The sequence below is a fragment of the Neomonachus schauinslandi genome, chromosome 1 (genome assembly GCF_002201575.2).
Source record: "Neomonachus schauinslandi chromosome 1, ASM220157v2, whole genome shotgun sequence".
Classification (NCBI taxonomy): domain Eukaryota; kingdom Metazoa; phylum Chordata; class Mammalia; order Carnivora; family Phocidae; genus Neomonachus; species Neomonachus schauinslandi.
The window spans coordinates 154,911,865-154,937,791 of NC_058403.1; the positions used below are offsets into that span (position 1 = coordinate 154,911,865).

Genomic DNA, 25,927 nt, shown 5'->3' on the forward strand with positions numbered 1-25,927 from the left:
GGGTGGGGGTTGCCCCACCCCTTGTCAGGGGACTGGGCTTAATGTGAGCTCGTGGGCTATGGGGCTTTTGTTCCCTGGCATCTTTCTACTTCTCTTCAGAGGGGCAGAGAAAACATGGCCATGTGGGACTCTCAGGCCCATAGCCCCAAAATCGTGCCTCCCCCCTCGCCCCAAGCTCAACAGATCCTCCAGGTCAGTCTGTCTCCACTGCTCCACAGACTCGCGCAGTTTGTGCCCCTGACACCTCTCCACCTCTCCGGGGGGAGTCACAGGGACCCGTGAGCATCTCTGTGCCTTGTGCCTCGGCAACTGCCCACGGCCTTGGGCTCGTGTGTGTGCACCATGTTTCAAAGCTCCTAGGGTCATGCTGGGTGCCACCCCAGCATCTCTTGGGCCACACAGCCCTGAGAGCTGTCCCTGTCATGAGTGCAAGCTGTTCTTTTTTTTTTCTTTTATAAATGTTTTATTTCTTTTTTTAAATTTATTTTCTTATGTTAATCACCATACATTATATCATTAGTTTTGTTTTTGTTTTTTTTTAGTGTTCCATGATTCATTGTTTGCGTATAACACAAAGTGCTCCATGCAATACGTGCCCTCTTAAATATCCATCAGCAGACTAACCCATCCCCCCACCCGCCTCCCCTCTAGAACCCTGTTTGTTTCTCAGAGTCCATAGTCTCTCATGGTTCATCTCCCCCTCCGATTACCCCCTTTCATTTATCCCTTCCTGCTATCTTTTTTTTTTTTAACATATAATGTATTATTTGTTTCAGAGGTACAGGTCTGTGATTCAACAGTCTTTACACAATTCAGAGCACTCACCATAGCACATATGCTCCCCAATGTCTATCACCCAGCCACCCCATCCCTCCCACCCCCCACCACTCCAGCAACCCTCAGTTTGTTTCCTGAGATTAAGAATTCCTCATATCAATGAGATCCTATGATACATGTCTTTCTCTGATTGACTTACTTCACTCAGCATAATACCCTCCATTTCCATCCAACTTGTTGCAAATGGCAAGATTTCATTTTTTTTGATGGCTGCATAATATTCCATTGTATATATATACCAGATCTTCTTTATCCATTTATCTGTCGATGGACATCTTGGCTCTTTCCATAGTTTGGCCGTTGTGGACATTGCTGCTATTGGGGTGCACGTACCGCTTCGGATCACTACATTTGTATCTTTGCGGTAGATACCAGTAGTACAATTGCTGGGTCATAGGGTAGCTCTCTTTTCAACTTTTTGAGGAACCTCAATACTGTTTTCCAGAGTGGCTGCACCAGCTTGCATTCCCACCAACAGTGTAGGAGGGTTCCCCATTCTCTGCATCCCCACCATCTGTCATATCCTGACTTCTTGATTTTAGCCATTCTGACTGGTGTGAGGTGGTATCTCATTGAGGTTTTGATTTGGATTTCCCTGACGTCAAGCGATGTTGAGCACTTTTTCGTGTGTCTGTTGGCCATTTGGACGTCTTCTTTGGAAAAATGTCTGTTCATGTCTTCTGCCCTTTTCTTGATTGGATCATTTGTTCTTTGGGTGTTGAGTCTGATAAGTTCTTTATAGATTTTGGATACTAGCCCTTTATCTGATATGTCATTTGCAAATATCTTCTCCCATTCTGTTGGTTGTCTTTTGGTTTTGTTGACTGTTTATTTTGTTGTGCAAAAGCTTTTTATCTTGGTGAAGTCCCAATAGTTCATTTTTGCCTTTTCTTCCCTTGCCTTTGGCGATGTTACTAGGAAGAAGTTGCTGCGGCTGAGGTCAAAGAGGTTGCTGCCTGTGTTCTCCTTTAGGATATTGATGGACTCCTGTCTCACATTTAGGTCTTTCAACCATTTTGAGTCTATTTTTGTGTGTGGTGTAAGGAAATGGTCCAGTTTCATTTTTCTGCATGTGGCTGTCCAGTTTTCCCAACACCATTTGTTGAAGAGACTGTCTTTTTTCCATTGGACATTCTTCCCTGCTTTGTCGAAGATTAGATGACCATAGAGTTGAGGGTCCATTTCTGGGCTCTCTATTTGTTCCATTGATCTATGTGTCTGTTTTTGTGCCAGTACCATACTGTCTTGATGATTACAGCTTTGTAATAGAGCTTGAAGTCCGGAATTGTGATGCCGCCAGCTCTGCTTTTCTTTTCAACATTCCTCTGGCTATTTGGGGTCTTTTCTGGTTCCATACAAATTTTAGGATTATTTGTTCCATTTCTTTGAAAAAACTTGATGGTATTTTGATAGGGATTGCATTAAATGTGTAGATTGCTCTAGGTAGCATTGACATCTTCACAATATTTGTTCTTCCAATCCATGAGCATGGACCGTTTTTCCATTTCTTTGTGTCTTCCTCAATTTCTTTCATGAGTATTTTATAGTTTTCTGAGTACAGAGTCTTTGCCTCTTTGGTTAGCTTTATTCCTAGGTATCTTATGGTTTTGGGTGCAGTTGTAAATGGGATCGACTCCTTAATTTCTCTTTCTTCTGTCTTGTTGTTACTGTATAGGAATGCCACTGATTTCTGTGCATTGATTTTATATCCTGCCACTTTACTGAATTCCTGTACGAGTTCTAGCAGTTTTGGGGTGGAGTCCTTTGGGTTTTCCACCTAAAGTATCATATCATCTGCAAAGAGTGAGAGTTTGACTTCTTCTTTGCCAATTCAGATGCCTTTTCTTTCTTTTTGTTGTCTGATTGCTATGGCTAGGACTTCTAATACTATGTTGAATAGCAGTGGTGATAGTGGACATCCCTTCTGTGTTCCTGACCTTAGGGGGAAAGCACTCAGTTTTTCCCCATTGAGAATAATATTTGCTGTGGGTTTTTCATAGATGGCTTTTATGATATTGAGGTATGTATCCTATATTCCTGTACTCTGAAGAGTTTTGAACAAGAAAGGATGCTGTACTTTGTCAAATGCTTTTTCTGCATCTATTGAGAGGCTCATATGGTTCTTGTTCTTTCTTTTATTAATGTATTGTATCGCATTGATTGATTTGCAGATGTTGAACCAAACTTGCAGCCCAGGGATAAATCCCACTTGGTTGTGGTGAATAATCTTTTTAATGTACTGTTGGATCCTATTGGCTAGCATTTTGGTGAGAATTTTTGCATCCATGTTCATCAAGGATATTGTTCTGTAATTCTCCTTTTTGATGGGGTCTTTGTCTGGTTTGGGGATCAAGGTAATGGTGGCCTCATAAAACGAGTTTGGAAGTTTTCCTTCCATTTCTATTTTTTGGAACAGTTTCAGAAGAATAGGTATGAATTCTTCTTGAAATGTTTGGTAGAATTCCCCTGGGAAGCTATCTGGCCAGGGGAGATTTTTGATGACTCCTTCAGTTTCCTTAGTGGTTATAGGTCTGTTCAGGTGTTCTATTTCTTCCTGGTTCAGTTCTGGTAGTTGATACATCTCTAGGAATGCATCCATTTCTTCCAGATTATCGAATTTGCTGGCATATACTTGCTCATAATATGTTCTTATAATTGTTTGTATTTCTTTGGTGTTGGTTGTGATCTTTCCTCTTTCATTCATGATTTTATTTATTTGGGTCATTTCTCTTTCTTTTTGATGAGTTTGGCCAGGGGTTTATCAATCTTGTAATTCTTTCAAAGAACCAGCTCCTAGTTTCATTGATCTGTTCTACTGTTCTTTTGGTTTCTATTTCATTGATTTCTGCTCTGATCTTTATTATTTCTCTGCTCCTGCTGGGCTTAGGCTTTATTTGCTGATCTTTCTCCAGCTCCTTTAGGTGTAGGGTTAGGCTGTGTATTTGAGACCTTTCTTGTTTCTTGAGAAAGGCTTGTATTGCTATATACTTTCCTCTCAGGACTGCCTTTGCTGTATCCCAAAGATTTTGAACAGTTGTGTTTTCATTTTCATTGGTTTCCATGAATTTTTTAAATTCTTCTTTAATTTACTGGTTGGCCCATTCATTCTTTAGTAGGATGCTCTTTAGCCTCCCTGTATTTGAGTTCTTTCCGACTTTCCTCTTGTGATTGCATTCTAGTTTCAAAGCGCTGTGGTCTGAAAATATGCAGGGAATGATCCAAGTCTTTTGGTACCAGTTGAGACCTGATTTGTGACTTAGGATGTGATCTATTCTGGAGAATGTTCCATGGGCACTAGAGAAGAATGTGTATTCTGTTGCTTGGGAATGGAATGTTCTGAATATGTCTGTGAAGTCCATTTGGTCCAGTGTGTCATTTAAAGTCTTTATTTCCTTGTTGATCTTTTGCTTAGATGATCTGTCCATTTCAGTGAGGGGGTTGTTAGAATCCCCTACTATTATTGTATTGTTGTCAGTGTGTTTCTTTGCTTTTGTTATTAATTGGCTTGTGGTTTTCCACCACCTCACTTTCAATCTGGGGGTGTCTTTGGGTCTAAAATGAGTCTCTTGCAGATAGCATATTGATGGGTCTTATTTTTTTATCCAATCAGATACCCTGTGTCTTTTGATTTGGGGCATTTAGCCCATTTACATTCAGGGTAACTATTGAAAGATAGGAATTGAGTGCCGTTGTTTTACCCGTAAGGTTACTGTTACTGTGTATTGTCTGTGTTCTTTTCTGGTCTGTGTTACTTTTAGGCTCTCTCTTTGCTTAGAGGACCCCTTTCAATGTTTCTTGTAGGACTGGTTTTGTGTTTGCAAATTCCTTTAGTTTTTGTTTGTCCTGGATGCTTTTTATCTCTTCTTCTATTTTCAATGACAGCCTAGCTGGATATAGTATTCTTGGCTGCATATTTTTCTCATTTAGTGCTCTGAATATATCATGCCAGTTCTTTCTGGCCTGCCAGGTCTCTGTGGATGGGTCTGTTGCCAATCTAATGTTTCTACCATTGTAGGTTCAGATCTCTTCTCCCGAGCTGCTTTCAGGATTTTCTCTTTGTTTCTGAGACTTGTAAGTTTTACTATCAGTTGTCGGGGTATTGCCCTATTTTTATTGATTTTGAGAGGGGTTCTCTGTGCCTCCTGGATTTTGGTGCCTGTTTCCTTCCCCAAATTAGGGAAGTTCTCTGCTATAATTTGCTCCAATATACCTTCTGCCCCTCTCTCTCTTTCTTCTTCTTCTGGGATCCCGATTATTCTAATATTGTTTCGTCTATGGTATCACTTATCTCTCAAATCTGCCCTTGTGATCCAGTAGTTGTTTATCTCTCTTTTTCTCAGCTTCTTTATTTTCCATTATTTGGTCTTCTATATCACTAATTCTCTCTTCTGCCTCATTTATCCTAGCAGTTAGAGCCTCCATTTTTTAAATTTTTTTTTATTGCACCTCATTAATAGCCTTATTACCTCCTAAAGTTTTTATACAAGAGTTATACATTAGTTATGTTTCAGAAATGCAGACTATTTTACACATTTTAGTGAGTGGCAGACTTTATGATGAGAAGAAATCTATTGTTTTGGAGTTTTAGTTTGACATTTAAAACTTTCTCTGTACTACTAGCTTCTATCTTGGCAATTGAACAATAAATTCCTGCCTTCTCCCCTTACCAGCATAAAAAAGAGCCTTAAAACCATAATTTATGTAATGATTGTTTGGAGGCTGAAGAATAAGTGTCTTAGCCCTTTGAATATACATTTTGTAAAAAGTTATGCCATTTCTTGAGAAGCTGCCCTTAGGGAACTTTAAATTTTATTGCCTTAATGTAAGTAACACATATTCATTATCAAGAAATAAAAGGTAGATAAGAAAAACTGATGATAGAAATTCCTTATGCAGTCCAGCCAGAAATGACTATTAACTGCTTTAATGTTACTATACATACTCTTTTTGTACCTTGCATTTTTTTTTTCGGGGAACAGTCTTTCTATGGACATCTTTCTGTGAAAAGGAATAGTCTTCTACAACATCACTTACTGGAATGCATGGTTTTCTCTCTTATGAAGTAATATGTATATTTATATAAATATATAGATATATAAATAATGAAGTAGTATATATATATTTATATAAATATTTCTGTGGATCCACTTTTCTTGGTCTTGTTTGTTTTCAGATGTCTATGAAAAACAATAATCCCTGCTAAACATCCCTGCTAATATTACATTCTTAGGATAAATTCTGATGGAATTGCTAGGTAGATTTGCCCTCATTCCCATTCAGATTTGCGTCAGGTTATTTTAAGTTTATTAAAAAGCCTCCCTTTGTAAGAAAATCCTAGAGAACTATTGCATAGGTATCTCTTCTATACAGACATTGTCCTTTTAAGGAGTCACAGGTGCATATAAACAGTCCAAGTGTTAGTGCCCAATATTATGGTTTTTAGTTATCAGACAGACTGGTGCATTCCAGTTATACAAACCCTAATTTGGCTATCAGTACTTTCCATTCCAGGTCTTATCTCTTGGAATGGAATACAAAAGTACCCTATACCTTTAGAAAGGTTATAATAATTATAGTCTTACCAGTGTATGAAGATGCATGTTATGAAACACCCTCACCAGTATTATTTTTCGAATATTATTTTTCTTATCTCTTTGCTAGTTTGATAGGGGAAAAGTGATATTTACTGCTTTACTTTGCATTTAATTGCTTATTAGAAAACTTAACTCTCCTTTTTTTCCATTTGTACTTACTTTTTTGTGAATTACTAGTTCGTGTTCTTGGTCTGTTTTCAGATTTTAGTCTTTCTCTTCATTATTGATTTAATAATGTATTTGCTATATACCAAAGCATTGTGTTAAGTGTGTTACTTGTGTCATCTCATTTAATCAACACTAGCCCCATGAGGTAGGTGAAAGTATCCCAAGATGAAGACACTGAGGTTCAGAGAAGATCACACAGCAAATAAGTATAGAGCAAGAATTCCAATCCAGGTCTGTCTGATTGCAAAGTCCATATTTTTAAGCCTTATACCAGTACTGTTATTTTCCTAGTCTTTCCTCTAAATGGACTTTATAAAATTGCAACTAGGGCCAAAGCACAAACCACATAAACAGACCTGGATCTAACTTAGCCAGCGACCTGAGGAAGATGGTGATTCCGATCTTGTTTTTATAAATCCAAGACAGTGATTCTCAAAGCTGACCATCAGAACACACTGGAAGATTGTTAAAACACAAATTGCTTGGCCCATTCCCAGATTTTCTGATTCATTAAGTCTGGGATGGGTCCTGAGAATTTGCATTACTTAGAAGTTCTCAGATGTTGCTGATGCTGATGCTGGTCTGGGAACCTCACTTTGAAGACCACTATCCTACAGCTCTCTCACATGGGGACTTCTCACACCTCCCCTTGTGTCCCTAAGCCACACTTCCTCAAGTCATTCCCGTATAACTATTACATTTTTATTATGCATTACTTGTGGATTTTTTTCCTTTAAGTATCTTTGCACCTTCCTGAGTTTTTCATTTAGACTTTTTCCTAGTTTTATTGAGATATAATTGACATACACTACTGTGTAAGTTTAAGGAGTATAGCATAATATATATTGTGAATTGATTAGTATAGTAAGTTTAGCTAATATCTATCATCTCATATAGATACAAGAAAAAGAAAAAAAAAGTGTTTTTTTCCCTTGTGATGAGAACTCTTAGGATCTACTCTCAACAACTTTCCTGTATGTCATACAGCAGTGTTAACTATAGTCACCATGTTGTATATTACCTCCGCAGTATTATAATTGGGAGTTTGTGCCTTTTGACCACCTTCATCCATTTCCCTACCCCCCACCTCTGGTAACCACAAATCTGATCTCTTTTTCTAGGTGTGTGTGTGTGTGTGTTTAAAGATTTTATTTATTTATGTGAGAGTGCACAAGCAGGGGGAGGGGCAGAGGGAGAGAGAAAGGGAGAACCAGACTCCCCACTGAGCAGGGAGCCTGATACAGGGCTTGATCCCAGGACCCCAGGATCATGACCTGAGCTGAAGACAGATGCTTAACCAACTGAGCCACCCAGGCAGCCCTAGGAGTTTATGTTTTTTTTTAAGATTCCACATATAAGTGAGATCATACAGTATTTGTCTTTCTCTTTTTCACTTACTTCACTTAGCATAATGCTCTCAAAGTCCATCTCTATTGTTGTAGGCTGGAATTGTTTAAAGTGTGTGTGTGTGTGTGTGTCTTTTGGTTTGTTTGTTTAGAAAAGTGTTAATATTTTTGTAGTAGGAAATTTAGCATACAGGTTAACCTGAATACCTAGACCAGTGACTGTTACTGCAGTACTAATATAAGCATATAAACAGTGTTGATATTTGGGAAAAACTCTGTCGTCTTCATTTTCTTTCTTTTTTTTTTTTTTAAAGATTTTATTTATTTATTTGACAGAGAGAGACACAGCGAGAGAGGGAACACAAGCAGGGGGAGTGGGAGAGGGAGAAGCAGGCTTCCCGCGGAGCAGGGAGCCCGATGTGGGGCTCGATCCCAGGACCCCGGGATCATGACCTGAGCTGAAGGCAGACGCCTAACGACTGAGCCACCCAGGCGCCCCTCGTCTTCATTTTCAATCAGTGGATGGCTCTGTTCAGCACAATGTTGTGTTAGGCCAGGCCATCTTCTTCAGTCTCTGTTTTCATATAACAGTTTCACTTATATCTACCTATGTAGGCATAGCCATTATTTAGGTCATTGACACCTCTTTCCCAAATAATTTTCTTTTTTTTTTTTTAAGATTTTATTTTATTTATTTGAGAGAGAGAGAGCACAAGAGGGGGTAGGGTCAGAGGGAGAAGCAGACTCCCCACTGAGCAGGGAGCCCGATGCAGGACTCGATCCTGGGACTCTGGGATCATGACCTGAGCCGAAGGCAGTCGCCCAACCAACTGAGCCACCCAGGCGCCCCCAAATAATTTTCATCAAATATGAAATCATTTTCAGTGATTTAGATTTTTGTTAATTTCTTCTTTGTATTTTTCTGTTTTGCTTTAATTTTTTATAGTGATTGTTTATATTTTAAAAATAAACATTTTTTTTAAGATTTATTTATTATAGAGAGAGAGAGTGCACATGAGCAGGGGGAGGGGCAGAGGGAGAAAGAGATAGAGAAATCTCAAGCAGACTCCCTGCTGAGCATGGAGCCCAATGTCGGTTTGATCCCTGGACCCTGAGAGCATGATCTGAGCCGAAATCAAGAGTTGGATGCTTAACTGACTGAGCCACCCAGGCGCCCCAAAATATAAACATTATTTTAAAAGTGAGTAAATCAGCTTGGTCTCATCCTGAACAATAGTATCTATGAAATCACCAGTTTAATCTCGTTTTTATACTTAACATGCTCTTTTATTTTTATAAATTTTGTAATACACAAATAAATTATTAAAATTATAATGTAACTTAAAAACCAGTCAGGAACTTGCCATCAGTGATGCATATATTCACACTCAGGAAAAACCATACTGTAAATTATGCCCCTTAATATTATGATAGTTCTGGGGCGCCTGGGTGGCTCAGTCGTTAAGCCTCTGCCTTCAGCTCAGGTCATGATCCCAGGGTCCTGGGATCAAGCCCCACATCAGGCTCCCTGCTCAGTGGGAAGCCTGCTTCTCCCTCTCCCACTCCCCCTGCTTGTGTTCCCTCTCTCTATCAAATAAATAAAAAAATCTTTAAAAAATATTATGATAGTTCTATCTTAATAATATTAATTATTATTAATAATATAGTTATTTGGTAATCTCACTGACTAGCCTTAATTAATATTAAAGATATTAGCCCAGGGCGCCTGAGTGGCTCAGTCGGTTAAGCGACTGCCTTCAGCTCAGGTCATGATCCCAGGATCCTGGGATCGAGTCCCACATCAGGCTCCTTGCTCCGCGGGGAGCCTGCTTCTCCCTCTCCAACTCCCCCTGCTTGTGTTCCCTCTCTCGCTGTCTCTCTCTCTGTCAAATAAATAAATAAAATCTTAAAAAAAAAAAAAGCTTTTTAAAAAAAAAAAGATTAGCCCAGTGATGGGTATTAAGGAGGGCACGTATCGCATGGAGCTCTGGGTGTTACACACAAACAGTGAATCATGATGGAACACTACATCAAAAACTAATGATGTACTGTATGGTGACTAACATAATAAAATTTAAAAAAAAGATATTAGTCCTTGATTTGTTGGATATTTGCAAATATTTTTCTTAGCTTTTCATTTTCCTTTATATTTTTGCATTTCTGTTTTTCTTTCGCCCACCTGACCTTTTTTCTACTTAAACAGAAACTTTTTCTTTTTAGTATTCTTTTTTGTATAACTTTTTATTTTTTTAATATTCTTTTTTTAGTATAGCTGGCACACTATATTACATTCGTTTCAAGTGTACAACATAGTGACTCAACATCTCTATATATTATGTTAATTTTCACTACAAGCGTAGCTAGCATCTGTCACCATACAACACTATTCGAATACCATTTACTATATTCCCTGTGCTATACCTTTTATTCCCATGACTTATTCATTCCATAACTAGAAGCCTGTATCTCCCACTCTCCTTGACCTATTTTGTCCATTCCCTCTCCACCACAGTTTATTCTCAGTATTTATGGGTCTGTTTCTGCTTTTTAAATTATTACTAATTTTTGTTTTGTATCATGCTTTAAGGCAGTCCTTAGCTATCTCAAAATTATATATTTACCCTATGTTTTTCAAAATTTTTGGTTCATTACCAGTTTTAAATTTTGATATGAGGTAGGAATGTAATTTTATTCCCCCCAAACGCCATAGCTCACCCTTTATTCACTTCTTTGAAATGCCACTTTTATTATATATTGGAATCTTGTGTCTGCTTAGGTCTGTTTCTGTACTACCTTTCTCTCCCAGGGATCTCTGTTTCTGTGGTAGCACCAAACTCTTTTTAGTTAATGTAGCTTTAGAATATGCGATAATGTCTATTTAGGCAAGATCATTTTCACTTCTCTTCCAAAACTATTATTTACATTCTCAAGTGCTTATTCTTTTGGATGAATTTCAGAGTTATTGGGTCAGTTTTTCATACAGTTCTATAGGAAATTTGATTGGGATTATATTAAATGTATATATTAAAGGGAAAAAGGTATCTTTAGATATTCCTTATGGTATATGCAGTATTCACTATGGTAAAGGATAGTAATTCGGTAAATCTCACTGACTAGCCTGGGAATTCATTCACTGCAGACCATCTTAATAGTCTTTATATTCTTAGTGCCCTATATTCAAAATCTTGCATGAATAATGACTGAATATGCATAGACAAAGACTTGATATTATAGAAAATTTGCTTGCACTTTGATTCTGAGATTTTTTAGACAAATGGAAAATATTCCCAACTGTGGAACAGAGAAAAACATGAGGATTAATGCAATGAGAACTTTTACCACCATAAAACTAGTATTTACACGAGTAAACTGGTTTTTGTTTTTGAGAATTTAATTCTCCTAAGAGTTCTTATAAAATTTTCATAAAAGTGATAGAGTTGTGAATGGGGTGGATTAGTTAAAAGCTATTAATTTCACAAATGACTTCCCAATTACCAGTCTCAGTTAATTTTGGTACATAAAATGGCCAACTTACTCAGATTTTTTAAGATAGCTACACAATTTGGTAAGATTTCAAAATGAATCTCCTAAAATACCGTCTATTCTTTCAAAAAATGGGACCATTATTCTACCTTAATAATTAAAAAATGAGTACTAAATAAAGAACAATACAATTGTTATAAAAAAGGCCACATAGTCTACTTTTTATAAATATGACATATCTACCAGATATAACCAATAATAATTGAACTTATTTGATAAAAATACAATTCAGTTTATAAGGAATGGTGATTTAGTGGTTTTACTTTGGGGAATTATGGGGAAAAATGGAAATTATGTTTTTTGTTTTATAAAGATTTTATTTATTTATTTGACAGAGAGAGACACAGTGAGAGAGGGAACACAAGCAGGGGGAGTGGGAGAGGGAGAAGCAGACTTCCCACTGAGCAGGGAGCCCGATGCGGGGCTCCCAGGCTCCTGGGATCATGACCTGAGCCAAAGGCAGACGCTTAACGACTGAGCCACCCAGGCACACTGGGAATTATGTTTTAACAGCTGATTTATGTAGTCTTTCAGAAGATAATGAGTTCATTTAAATTTCTCTATATATTAAAATTTAAGCAAATTTGGGAGTGAATTAATGAAAGTATCTGTTTAAATGAGCAACAATATTTGTAAAACATTGCCTAGCACATACTATAAGGCAAGTCAAGCAATCAGTCAATCAAGTGGGCTCTAGTAATTTCAAAACAAGCTCATTTTAAAGTTATACTGGATAATTAAGGCTTTATTTTGGCATTGTGTACGTGAATTGCCAAATCTTTCTTTAATACTACTTGTATTCACTGTGCTGGGAAGGCCACAAAAGAAAAAGAATACATGACTCCTGCACTTAGTCAAGTTAAAAAAGAACAGGGGAATGTGACTTGAGTGTTATATAACAATGTTTCATTTATGTATCTTGTGTATGATGATTGAGGGAATTAGGTAAATGATGAAATATTGACATATCTAATATTTTAGCACCTCAGTGTTCTGTATTACAGTCTCCTATTGCTTTTAATGCGCAAATCAGGGCAGAAATTAAGGAACTTCAGCATTATAGGTAATATTCTTTTTTTTAAGCTGAATGAAGGGTACATAAAACTTTATTATGTTTTTTTAACTTACGTATGTTGGATATTCTTGTGTACATATAAAATATTTTATAATAAAAATTGTTTAAAAATTGGGAGGGAGCTGTTCTCCAAAATAACTAATTAAATTATGTATTTTTTTAAGATTTTATTTATGTATTTTATTTTTTAAAGGTTTGTTTATTTATTTATTTATTTCAGAGAGAGAGAGAGGGCACGAGTATGGGAAGGGGCAGAGAGAGAGAGAAACTTTAGCATATTCCACACTGATTGTGGAGCCCAATGCAGAGCTCAGTCTCCTGACCCTGAGATCACAACCTGAGCAGCTGAAACCAAGACTCTGACCCTTAACTGACTGCGTCACCCAGGCTCCCCTTTATTTATTTGAGAGAGAGAGAGTGCGTGAGCAGGGGGAGGAGCAGAGGGGAAGGAGAGAATCTCAAGCCAATTCTGCACTGAGCACAGAGCCCAATGCAGGGCTCCATCTCTCGACCCTGAGATCATGACCTGAGTTGAAATCAAGAGTCAGACGCTTAACTGACTGAGCCACCCAGGGGCCCCTAAATTATGTATTCTTTATTGTAAAATTGTTAAACTTGTCCACACAAATAATATTTTACATTATAACAAATATTCACTATAATCAAAACATTATTGTCATGCAAAAATAAACATTAACTTCAGAATCAATAACTGATTAGTACACTTAGAAAAATGAATTAATTAAAAAATACATATAACAAAGTGCTTATTAGTTTGCATCTCCTTAGGATGGTGATCATCACTATGTAAGTTGTTTCTAATAAATTTGAGTCATTGTTATCTTTTCTGAACACATACTTAAGTTTTGATACTTATATTTGAAAACAGTTGTGATTATATTGTTAAGTGTAATTTCCATAGTATAAAGTATTAGTACCTTTTTCTTTTTGCAAGAGTCAGAATGGATCATCAATACACCACTGTGGCCTTGTGATAGACTGGATGTACTCAATCGACATAATCTGCTCTGTACAATTGCACATGAAATCTTGGCCAAGAGCCTTTACAGACAGACATTTGAAGTTTTGCAAAATCTACCAGGTTTTCAAAATTCTCAAGGTATGTTTTTTAAAAGTTTCAATTAATCTCTTGTTCATCTAGTATTTATTTTTATTTTTATTTTTTAAGATTTTGTTTATTTGTCAGAGAGCACGCACACACACACAAGCAGGGGGAGAGGCAGGCAGAGGGAGAAGCAGGCTCTCCAATAAGCAAGGAGACCAATGTAGGACTCGATCCCAGAACCCTGGGATCATGACCTGAGCTGAAGGCAGACGCTTAACTGACTGAACTACCCAGGCGTCCCCATCTGGTGTTTAAATAAGAAACAGTTCTGCGCCTGTTTTGGTTGAGCATATATTTTTAATGAAATTGTTTTCTGCAAAATGTGTTCTCTGAAAACTGAATATGCTTTTCTTTGTTTTGTTTTGTTTTGTTTTGTTTTAAAGCAGAGGTGCTCACCTTTGGGTTGTCAGCAGTTCCCAACTGTTTTCATCAGTCCCCTTTCCTTACCTGTCAGGTCAGCAGCAAACAAACAGTAATGCCCCAGCAAGCTTCATGTGGTAAAAATTCATTGCATTAGAATAATGAAGAATACTTCTTTTATTACTTACTATATATATAAATATAGAGCTTAGTTTCCATTACCTTGAAACATAGGGAAACATGAAATAAATGGAGGAAATTAGCAAATGACAAGTTCAAAGAAAGGGATTATTAATGTGGGCTATAGTAGGTAGTGCTCTCAGATCCTAACGCTCAAGTCTGAGTATGTCAAGTATGAACAGGAAGAGAGCCCATGTTAAGGGAAGCATGAGCAAAAGCTTTGGGTCAAAATGAGCTGAGCAATGGGTTCAGAGTGGCAGGTTACCACTTCATCAGAATGTTAACCTGAGGGCCTCCCACACTGCTTTATCAGTCAGTCAGTGTTATAGGAAAGTTCCACTGGTGGAGATGTTTAGGAAGAGACTAAAAGGTAAGGAGATTAATTTCCTGCTAAGGCCTAGATCCCTAAAGGTTGCTGCAGATAAAGTGATAAAGACCAGAGTCTAGGTTATAGATTGAACTGACTGAATATAGGGAATAAAAGACTTGGCAGTCTCCAAGGTGACTTCACTTTCTTCTAAGTGAGGAATTGAACTAGAAATGCCCAATAAAAGATTTGTTTTTAATTTGAGAGAGAATATTATGAGGGGGTGATTTATTTTTAGTCATGGGAAATTAAGTCTGAGGTCTGAACTGTATGTAGACAATGCAAGCAGAACTGTGCAAGTCATTCATTTTGAGACACTGCAGATGCAGACACGTGGGGATCACGAATGGGTGTTTAATGCAGCCTCTGCAATAGTTGTCAAGCTTCCTTTCTTATTCTTTGTTACAAAGTAAATGAATGAGTTTGCTTTTGTTGAATGCTTATTTGTTTCTTAGAGAATATATAAGATGATTGCATTTTAGTGACTGTGACTCCCATAGTGGGTAGCAAAGTGCCAATGGGAGCAGAGAGAAAAGAAAAGTAGTGAGAGAGAGAAGATGGAGAGACTAAGCTAGATCGATTTCATATCTTCTTCTTTTTTTTTTTTCCAGAAACTGTGGAGGTCTCACAGTATAGCCTTCTTTTTAATAAACTTCTAGATGCCTGTATAGAAAGCAACAGTCTTGGTATGTCATCCTCTGTAGCAGAATTCATGATTTCAAAGAACATCCCTATTGATTTCTCCTTTCTTAGAAGATTAATTACTTCTTTAGGAAGGAGTTGTTTATGGCTCAAAGCCAGAGCCCACTACAAAAGTAAGTTACATTTAAAAAATTTATATTTGTTACATTAGTTTTGACTTTGATTTTTCTAACCCTGAAGCCTTGCATAATTTTTATGACTAGGCATTTAAATATATAAAAAGAGCATTTGATACACATTCAAATATAGTGGTCTACACAGATTTGTGCTCTCTTTTGAAACCTGTTCTTTCCCTTGTTTCTAATTATTATATCTTCATTTCTTTGCACATTAGTATGCCCACTGGAGGGTGCACAGAGGAAATAAATGACAGCATTTGAACCAGTTTGGCATAGCTTATAAATATATAGGAGTAAAATAACTGGGTAGAATGAAGTTTAAGGAGTGTTTATATATTTTATTCATCCCTGCCATATCCCTGATCTTTATAAGTTAGAATATTTTATAGCAAGCCACATAGGAAGTACAGAGGCTGCCATTACTGAACATGATACATAGTTTTTTTTGCATGGTTCCTAGTATTAGAACTTTGCTAATCTGTTTACAGTTGTTCTCCTTAACCAGTAAGCCTGGAAAACTAATGCTTTCTCTAGTCCCAGCCACCTCACAGGTATTTGAATTGGGAAGTAATTTCGTATAGAATCTAGATCCAGAAAACAACTCTTTTCTGCCTTCCTACAGTAATTTGTCTTAAATTTCTGTTTCTTTTTTTTTTTTTGAGAGAGCGAGAGCCTGCAAGTGTGAGCGAGAGGGGGAGGGGCAAGGGGAGAGGGAGAGAAAGAATCCTAAGCTTGATCTCACAACCCTGAGATCATGACCTGAGCCGCACAGGTGCCCTTGAATTTCCATTTCTTTGACTGCCATGTATATAACAAACATTTGAGTGCCTACTATGTGTCACTACTATGACAGATGGGCCAAACATCCCAGCCATCCCCACAGCACTGGGAAGTGTTTTTCACACTGCCAGCTGTGATCAGTTAAGCCGGTGGTGACTTTTTTTCCCAATGAAACAAGAAAGAAAACCTTAGCATACATTACAGGTAGTAAGGTTAAGTATTATTTGGTAAAATTTTATTTCAGTTACATGTATACAGATTATGTACTGGGTCAATCAAAAGTTTTGAAAGCAGAGTTGTTGTTTTTTTTTTAAGGATGATCAGAAATTTAGTTTGTTCATAAACACCTCATTTCAATTTTGTGGTTATGTTTCAACTCCTTATACTGTTTCACTGCAGATTACTAGAAATCACACACAAAGTATATATGTACTGTTTGCTATAACTTCTTGATTTTAGTTTTTAGAATCAATGTTAATGGGGTTATTTATTTTCCAAATAATTGCTAATAATGGCATGTTCCCCAAATTGAACAATTAGAAGGTGTTTATATGTGACAGGAACAAAACCTAAACTTGGAAACATTTCAGTGAGATTTCTATGAATATCTATTTTTAGTTGGAAATAAGATTTTGTATTAAAGCAGCTAAACTTAAAAAAACTTGTAAAATTTTTTATTAACAGCTTTATTGAGATATAACTCAAATACCATTACAGTTCACCCATTTATAGTGGTGGTAAGGTATTCACAGTTGTGTAGCCATCACCACAGTTCATTTAGAACATTTTCATCATGCCAAAAAGAAACCCCATATCCATTAGCAATCATTCCCCATTTTCCCCCCAAATTCTTCCAGTTCTAATAATTTATTTTTAGAGTTTTTCTTTTTTAGTAGTGTTAAAACAATTCATGCCTAGGTACAATTCAGTACCTTTTTTACTAGCACTTTTCCTCTTATCTAAACACATCTATGCCTAGTTTCATATGCAGTGAACTTCTGGGACTTATGCAGGTGAGGTATAGGACAGAGTATTTTTTTTTAAAGATTTTATTTATTTATAAAAAGAAAGAGAACACACAAGCAGGGGGAGGGGCAGAGGCAGAGGGAGAGGGAGAAGCAGACTCCCTGCTGCTGAGCAGGGAGCTGGATGTGGGGCTCGATCCCAGGAACCCAGGATCATGACCTGAACCAAAGGCAGATGCTTAACTGACTGAGCCACCCAGGTGTCTCTATTTTTTTTTTTTAATGTACCTGAGTTATAGAATGAAATGAGTAATTTACAATCTTTGATCAGTCTTCAAAACATCTTATTTCCTGACAGTGTTGACATTTAAAATATCGTTGGATCTTTCTTTAGATTTATCTTCACACATAGTTACCACTCTAAAAAGCCTTTCAGTGCCTTATAATCAGTCTAGTGGTACTTGATTCTGGGCCGATGGCTTTTTCATCAAGACACTGTTAAGACTGTGGTGCCAGTGCCTTTGTTCTGCTTTTTTTTTTTAATATTTTATACAGCTTTATTGAAATAACTTCACATACCATAAAATTCACCCATTTAAAGTGGACAGTGCATTAGTTTTTATTATACTCACAGATTGTGCAGCCATCATCACAATCTAATTTTAGAACATCTTCAGCACCACCAGAAAAAGAAACCCTAAACACATTAGCATTCCCTAGATGCCTCCTGCTGACCCAGCCCTAGACAACAAGTAATCTACTCTATTTCTGTGGATTTGCACATTCTGGACATTTCACATAAGTGAAATAATTCAGTATGTAGTTTTTTATGACTAGCTTCTTACACTTAGCATAATATTTTCAAGGTTCATCCATGTTGTAGCATGTATCAATACTTTATTCCTTTTTATTGCTGAATAATATTCCATTGTATGGAATTTATTTATCCATCCATCCTTTGATGGACATTTGAGTGGTTTCTACTTTTTGGTTATTATTAATAACACTGTGCAAACATTCGCATAGAAGTGTTTGTGTGGATATATATTTTTATTTCTCTTGGGAGCAGAATTGCTGGCTCATATGCTAAATCTGTGTTTTTACTATTTTGAGAAACTGCCAATCTATTTTCCCAAAGAAGCTGCATCATTTTATGTTTACATACCCACCACTCAAGTTTGAGATTTCCATTTTCTTCACATCTTCACCAACACTTATTACACTGTGTTTTTTATTTTAGCTTTCTTGGTGGATATAAAGTGATATTTCATTGTGGTTTTGATTTTGCATAATCCTAATGACTAATGATGTTGAACACCTTTTCATGTGCTTATTCGCCATTTGTGTATCTTCTGTGGAGAAATCCTTTACCCATTTTTTTCTTTGTACATTTTTAAATTGGGTTTATTGTTGAGTTGTAAGAGTACACACATATAGGGGCGCCTGGGTGGCTCAGTTGGTTAAGCGACTGCCTTCGGCTCAGGTCATGATCCCAGGGTCCTGGGATCGAGTCCCACATCGGGCTCCCGGCTCAGCGGGAAGCCTGCTTCTCCCTCTCCCACTCCCCCTGCTTGTGTTCCTGCTCTCGCTGTCTCTGTCAAATAAATAAATAAAATCTTTAAAAAAAAAAAAAAAAAAGAGTACACACATATATACACATACACATGCACACAGTACACATATAGATATATATACGCCCTGAATGCAAGTCCCATGTCGAATACATGAATTTTGATCTTTTTCCTCCACTCTGTGAATTGTCTTTCACTTTCTTTATGGCTTGGCTTTGTTTTTTGTTTTCAAACTAATCAAAAGGAAACTGTCCAGGGACGGTAAAGTTGCCTTCCTGATGCTGCTGATTTGCTCTCACTAGTCCTAAAAATACTGATTTTCTCTCAGAGCCGGAAAGTCAGGAAGGGAGATGTTATTAGTGTGTCTTTCCATTATGTTTTCCCCCTAAAACCAAATGGGAATATTTTTCTTTTCATATTTGCTTTTAGGGGAAAAAAGTTAATGATAGTAAATTTCTATTCAGTTTGTTATTTTTTGTTTTCCTCATCTGATCAGCAAAGTAAAACAAGAATGTATGTAAATTATACTTATCAATAGCTAGGAAAGTAAATGAGTTGATAGTAGTCCTAGAAGTGACCTAGGGAGGTGGGACTACCTAGTATTTAGGAATCCAAAATCTGTGGATTCAGAAGGCTGGGGTGATTCCCAAAGCCCCTTCACCTATAATGTGGGAGTCACTGTACCTGATTTCAAAATAGTAAACTGTCAGTTAAAATTAGGTAAAACCTATGTGTTTACCACAGGTTCCTGGCACATAGTAAGTCCTCAAAGATTAACCATCATCATCCACATTAGATTTCTTAAAGAACTTATCTTAACAAAACATTTTAAACAAATTTTACATACAGATTTAAATTGGTTTCAGTAAAACAGGACAGTATAATATTGTCTATATACAGGTTGGATGTCTTAGGACTTAAGGGTATTTCCCTACATATCATTTGTAATAAGCACCTAAACAGTTTAAAAATTAAATCTCTTTTCTTGAAAAGTAAAATTTTTAGAACATGAATTGGTGAACACCTACAACACACTGAGCACCTACAACACAGTGATCACCTACAGGAAAGATATGTATTTTATTTATTTTTATATCTAAATAATGCTTAGCTCAATGTCAGACATAGAGTAGAACAGTAAATGTTTATTACACAAACTATAACAGCACTATAAATAAATGCTCAAAAATAGTATAATATCTGTGTGACAGAAAAATCTCCAAATTATAATTTCTACTTTTTTTCTACATTTTGGATTCATAATTCAGGATAGGCAATAATTACAAATATATGTAGTTGCTATTAGACCAGATCCCATTTAAACAAAACCCAAGTTGCTATTCTGGTTTTTTTAGTTATTCTGAAATTATGTTGTGTTGACCATGGCTTGAAATAAATGGGTAGTTGCCACAATGAGGCTCAAAAGTAGTTTTTAGGAGAGTTTTTAAAATATATTTCTTACTTCATATTTAATGTTTCAGAGGTATTTTACAAAGAATAATATCAAATGTACTAGGATAAGCTCACCACCATATAATTTGTATAATAAACCTACTGATCTGAAGAATCATTCTGTAATGTAAGTAATTATCACCTGTGGAAGTCTAACTTTTCACTTGTTGGGGTTTTAGTAAAGTTTGATCTATTATTTGATTTCCAGGTGCTCTTTCATTGGGTTGCTACCCACCGTTGGAGGGAAATTTATACCGAAAACTTCTACTGATTCCTTCTTATTTATCTGAGATTGAAATGCTTTTAGCTATTGAAATCTTCCTAGTATCTAATGCTAGTAGTATTCAGAGTCCTGGAACTTCTACACAGATCCTGCAGATAGTTTTGAAAAGGTTGGTAACTTCTAACTGCATGCTAAAAGCAGATCATGGCTCCCTACACCTGACCTAGGATGTAAATGTTTTTATATATCTTACATTTTATAATATTATATATATTTTTATGCATACTTTATATATACACACATATATATGTACATATACATACATACTAGTATATGTATGTATTTACAAACTTTGGTAACTAGTATATGTATGTATTTACACACTAGTATATGTATACACACTAATATATGTATATATTTACAAACTTTGGTAACATTATACACACTAGTATATGTATGTATTTACAAACTTTGGTAACATTTAAATTGAAAAAGGATTTGACCTGTTTGAGACTTAAAACCAAATAAGCTGGCATTTAAAGATTTTATTTATTTATTATTTTTATTATTTATTTTATTTATTTATTTGACAGAGAGAGACACAGTGAGAGAGGGAACATAAGCAGGGGGAGTGGGGGAGGGAGAAGCAGGCTTCCCGCCGAGCAGGGAGCCCGATGTGGGACTCGATCCCAGGATCCTGGGATCATGACCTGAGCCGAAGGCAGACGCTTAACGACTGAGCCACCCAGGCGCCCTAAGCTGGCATTTAATAAATACATTAGCAACTTCAAGATGCTGTCAGATGTTCAAAGAAATGGACCCTCTTTAAGTATCAGCCTTTCTTGTGTACAGATAGTTTTTAGATAGGTATCTAAAAGTTACTTATCTTTCTGGTCAACACAAAAGATCTAAAAACCAGGTCTAAAAGGGAAATATGTGATAGTTTATTTGGCTCAGTAAAGAATTCTGTTGAAAATAAAGCTATCAGCCTAATTTCTAGATTTTAAAATGTTGTTATAAATGCATAATATTATAATGTAGCTGTTGGACCAGACTGGTATCTCTTCGAATAATTTTGTTCGAAGTCCCAGACTGTAGGCTTATACCACTCAAATTTCTTATCAGCCTATCGAGGAAACTAATAAAGATCTCATGGGTTTCCTGTTTTAGAGTTTCTTGACAAGAATTTTGCTTCAGTTTATCGGTATTATAAACCACATCATCAGATTGGATATCCTATCAGTTATCTATTACTGCATATAAATTATCCCCAAACAGCTTAAAACAGCAAATATTATTTTAATTTCTGTGGGTCAGGAATTTTGGAGTAGCTTAGCAGTATGGTTCTGGCTCAGAATCTCTGAGTTGGTCAGGAGTTGAGGTCACCTACCTGATGGTTTGACTGAGGCTGGAGGATCCATTTTCTAGATGGCTCACTAACATACCTGTTGCCAAGAATCCTCAGTTCCTTGAGTGTTTTCATGACAGACAGCTAACTTCTATGAGTGAGTGATCTAAGAGAGAAAAGGCAAGGAGGAAGCTACAGTGCCTTTTTTTTTTTTTAAGATTTTATTTATTTATTTGACACAGAGAGAGAGAGGAATCACAAGTAGGCAGAGTGGCAGGGAGCGGCAGAGGGAGAAGCAGGCTCCCCGCTGAGCAAGGAGCCCGATGCGGGACTCGATCCCAGGACCCTGGGATCATGACCTGAGCCGAAGGCAGACGCTTAAAGACTGAGCCACCCAGGCGCCCCTACAGTGCCTTTTATGACCTATATCAAGAACTGTGAAGGCTCTCAATTTCACCCTATTTGCAGGCTACCAGTCAATCTGACACGGTTCCTAAATCCTAGCATAAGACGCAAGATTTTTTTTTTAAGATTTTATTTATTTATTTGACACAGAGAGAGAGAGCACAAGCAGGGGGAGCGGAAGGCAGAGGGAGAGGGAGAAGCAGGCTCTCCGCTGAGTGGGGAGCCCGACGCGGGGCTCGAGCCCAGGACCCTGGGATCATGACCCGAGCTGAAGGCAGTCGCTTAAACCAACTGAGCCACCCAGGTGCCCCTAAGACGCAAGATTCTTGCATTGGAGACAGAAGATGTTATTACTTATGGTACAGCAAGCAGTATGATTATCTGCATATTTGTATCTCTTGTTTTGCTCCCCAAGTCCCACAGATGGGCCCAGCTGGATACCTGCACATGCACTGGGTTCTGTTATAGAAGAGTAATCTTGAACTTTAGGGGACCTGAATCTGTTACAGTGAATGATAAGCATGCCTGCCCTGTTGCTCTGCAGGGAAATACCATCTCCATCTTGTAAGGCTATAAGCAAACCTACCCTTTGCTCTAGAAGACCCTATCTTTGTCTTTCGAGGTTGTCCACTATATAAACATCCGTGAAATGCAGAACAAGAGGTAGTCAGTGTCTCTGCTCTCAAAACTTCTAGAAATGCAGAGACCCAGGAAGAATTGTCATCTAATAACCAGTGTCCAAAGGTACACGCTGTCATTTCTGCCTAATTCCATGTGTGATAGCGAGTCATTTAACCTAGCCCATACTTGAAGAAAATTAGAAAATAATTTTTTTTTAAATTTTTTTATTGTTATGTTAATCATCATACATTACATCATTAGTTTTAGATGTAGTGTTCCATGATTCATTGTTTGTGCATAACACCAGTGCTCCATGCAGAACATGCCCTCTTTAATACCCATCACCAGGTTAACCCATCCTCCCACCCCCACCCCTCTAGAACCCTCAGTTTGTTTTTCAGAGTCCATCATCTCTCATGGTTCGTCTCCCCCTCCGATTTCCCCCCCTTCATTCTTCCCCTCCTGCTATCTTCTTCTTTTTTTTTAGAAAATAATTTTTTTAAAGTAGGTTCTACGCTGGGCTTGAACTCACAACCCTGAGATCAAGACCTGAGCTGAGGTCGAGTCAGACACTTAACCGACTGAGCCACCGAGGCACCCCAGGAAATAATTTATTTTAGGTCCACACTTTTTTAAAAACCCACTACAATTAGCTTTTTTTTTTTTTTTTTTCTTTTAGTAGCTCTGTTCTTTTCTGAGGGCCTCCTTGTTTACTACTGTGCACTCTAAGTGGCATGAGGCATTTGGGCTCCCCAACTTCCTGAGGAGGGTCTGATTTTCTCATAGCTTTTCATTCCCCATATATATGCAGCCTTTTTATTCATTGTTGAATTTGGGGGGTATTTGTGACCTCAGTGCATAACTAGTGACATGCCTAAATCTTTAACTTTGTCCCAAACAATATGATTTTCTCTATTATTATTCTCATACTAAGACCTGCCTTGTTACACTAACCTCTCTCAGGGAGAATTTTATTTATCTTTAGACTTTCAAAAACTGTACCTAGTTGGCATATGCCCAGTCTACCAGATTTTAGGCACCACTTCCTAAGCCAGAATGTAGTAGAAGGCACCTGCCAGTCCTTTTTCTCTGTGACCTCTCTGTGACTACTCTGTGACCACTTGGTGACTATGCTGAAGTTCTCACTCGCACCACTCTGTGCAACACACTAAGGTATTAATGCAAGTAGACTCATTCTTGCATCCTGCTGTTGGGCCCTACAGGTGCCAAGAGCAGGATACAGTGAACACAAACAACTGATGCCTAAAATAACAGCCACATCTCTATTTTAAAAACTTCCCACTCCCTATCCCTTAGGATAAACAGTCATAAGAATTTTATGAAATTTGGAGACTGGTAGAAAAGTTATTAGAAAAGTAACTAGCACTTTGTGAAGAATCTTAAATCAAGACTAAAAAAAAAAAACCTGGAAATTTAGTAAAAGTATATAGCTACAATTCTGTTACCAAAGGTTAGCTACCTGTTAAGTATATGCTTATAATTAAAAATAGCTAATATCAAGGTAAGACATGTGACTGTTAGTAACTCCAATTTGATTAAATTCAGTATTCTTGTATACATTACAGTGAATAGTATGCAGTTACCAACTTTCAGAATACAAAGAGAGAGGTTATTAGCTGTGTTCCAGATCACTGTTTTTCAAACTGTGGGCTGTAGTGCATTTGTGTGATGAAATCAATTTAGGGAATTGCAACCACATTATTTTTTTTAAAGATTTATTTATTTATTTGAGAAAGAGAGAGGAAGTACATATAGGGGAGGGGAAAAGGAGGAGAGAAAGTCTTAAGCAGATTCTTCCCTGAGTGCAGAGTGAAACGTGGGAATGGGCTTGATCTCACAACCCTGAGATCGGGGCCTGAAACCAAGAGTAAGAAGATTAATCAACTGTGCCACTTAGGCACCCCTACAACCACATTATTAAAAAAATAAAAGACAGGGATCCTGCCTGGGTGGCTCAGTCAGTTAAACGACTGCTTTCAGCTCAGGTCATGATCCCAGAAGGAGTCCCACGTGGGGCTCCCTGCTCAGCAGGGAGCCTGCCTCTCCCTCTGCCTGCTCCACCCCCTGCTTGTGCTTGCTTTCTCTCTGTCAAATAACTAAATAAAATCTTTAAAAAAAAAAAATAAAAGACAGTAGAAAATAGAGTACATTGTCTTAAGGGTAAGTCTTGTTTTGTGAAACTTCCATCTTTATGTATGAGGGTATATACTGGGTCACAGTATAAAATGTTCGAAAAAATTTGAAAGCCACTATCAGAGGAATACAGTAAAAAGACTCATAGCTTAGTGCCAGTAAATGTAAATGACTCTTTTGAATAAACTATAGTTTCTGACTTTGTGAGTTGTTCAATTTGTAGATGTGAAGAAAACAAATCTCGGAGCAAGGATGATTATCAAGCCGCAGTGGAAAGATTAATTATGGCTGCTCGTATATCAGATCCAAAGCTCTTCATTAAGCACATGACCGTCAATGTTAATAAGGAACAGGTTTATAGTTTGGAACACTGTTCTGCCCTGAAATGGTTGAAAGAGAATATGAAGTGGGCTGGAAAGGTTTGGCTTTTCAGTAACCATTAGTTAATAAAGGCTTTTTTTTTTTTTTTAAGTTCAAGTAATCATTGTTGAAAATAAAAGGCAATAAAAATACAGTTTTCACTATATTCACCTTTTACCTTTTATTGGTTTATAGTAAGTTAATAGTTTCCAAACACTAAAAATTTGGATTGAAGTATGCAAATGGTTTTATCCACACTGAAAAGTGATTTTTCAAATTACTTTTTGACTTCTCTTTACCTTAGGTAAGCCTATGTATGGTTAATCCCTATTTATTCTGAAATCTAAACAGTGGAAAATCACAAACTGAATATTGTGCAGCATTTAATAAGAGGAAGACCTAAAAGGGAAAGTAGGTAAACAGGTAACTGGAGTTTTCAGATAAACCTTTAGGGGAATGAAATAAGTTTATACACAGTACAGGGTCTAAATCCAATTTTACATCTGTAATCTAGAATAGTAAATACTATTGAAAAATGATACTAAAATTCTAGAGCACCTTCTGAGTTATACCAAACAATTTTAAATTACCATCGAATAATTTTCCTTTAGTGTACCTTAGAATGTTATGT

At 37.1% G+C, this 25,927-nt stretch overlaps 1 protein-coding gene across 1 annotated transcript in view; it reads left to right on the forward strand.

Moving 5' to 3' along the window:
• The window catches only part of TOPAZ1 (testis and ovary specific TOPAZ 1), a 104,099-nt gene extending 78,720 nt beyond the window's left edge, over positions 1-25,379 (forward strand). The window contains 4 exon segments of the mRNA XM_021677527.2: positions 13,519-13,683; positions 15,208-15,411; positions 20,394-20,577; positions 25,160-25,379. Coding sequence (XP_021533202.1) covers positions 13,519-13,683; positions 15,208-15,411; positions 20,394-20,577; positions 25,160-25,379 — 773 coding nt within the window.
• The last annotated feature ends 548 nt before the right edge of the window (positions 25,380-25,927 follow it).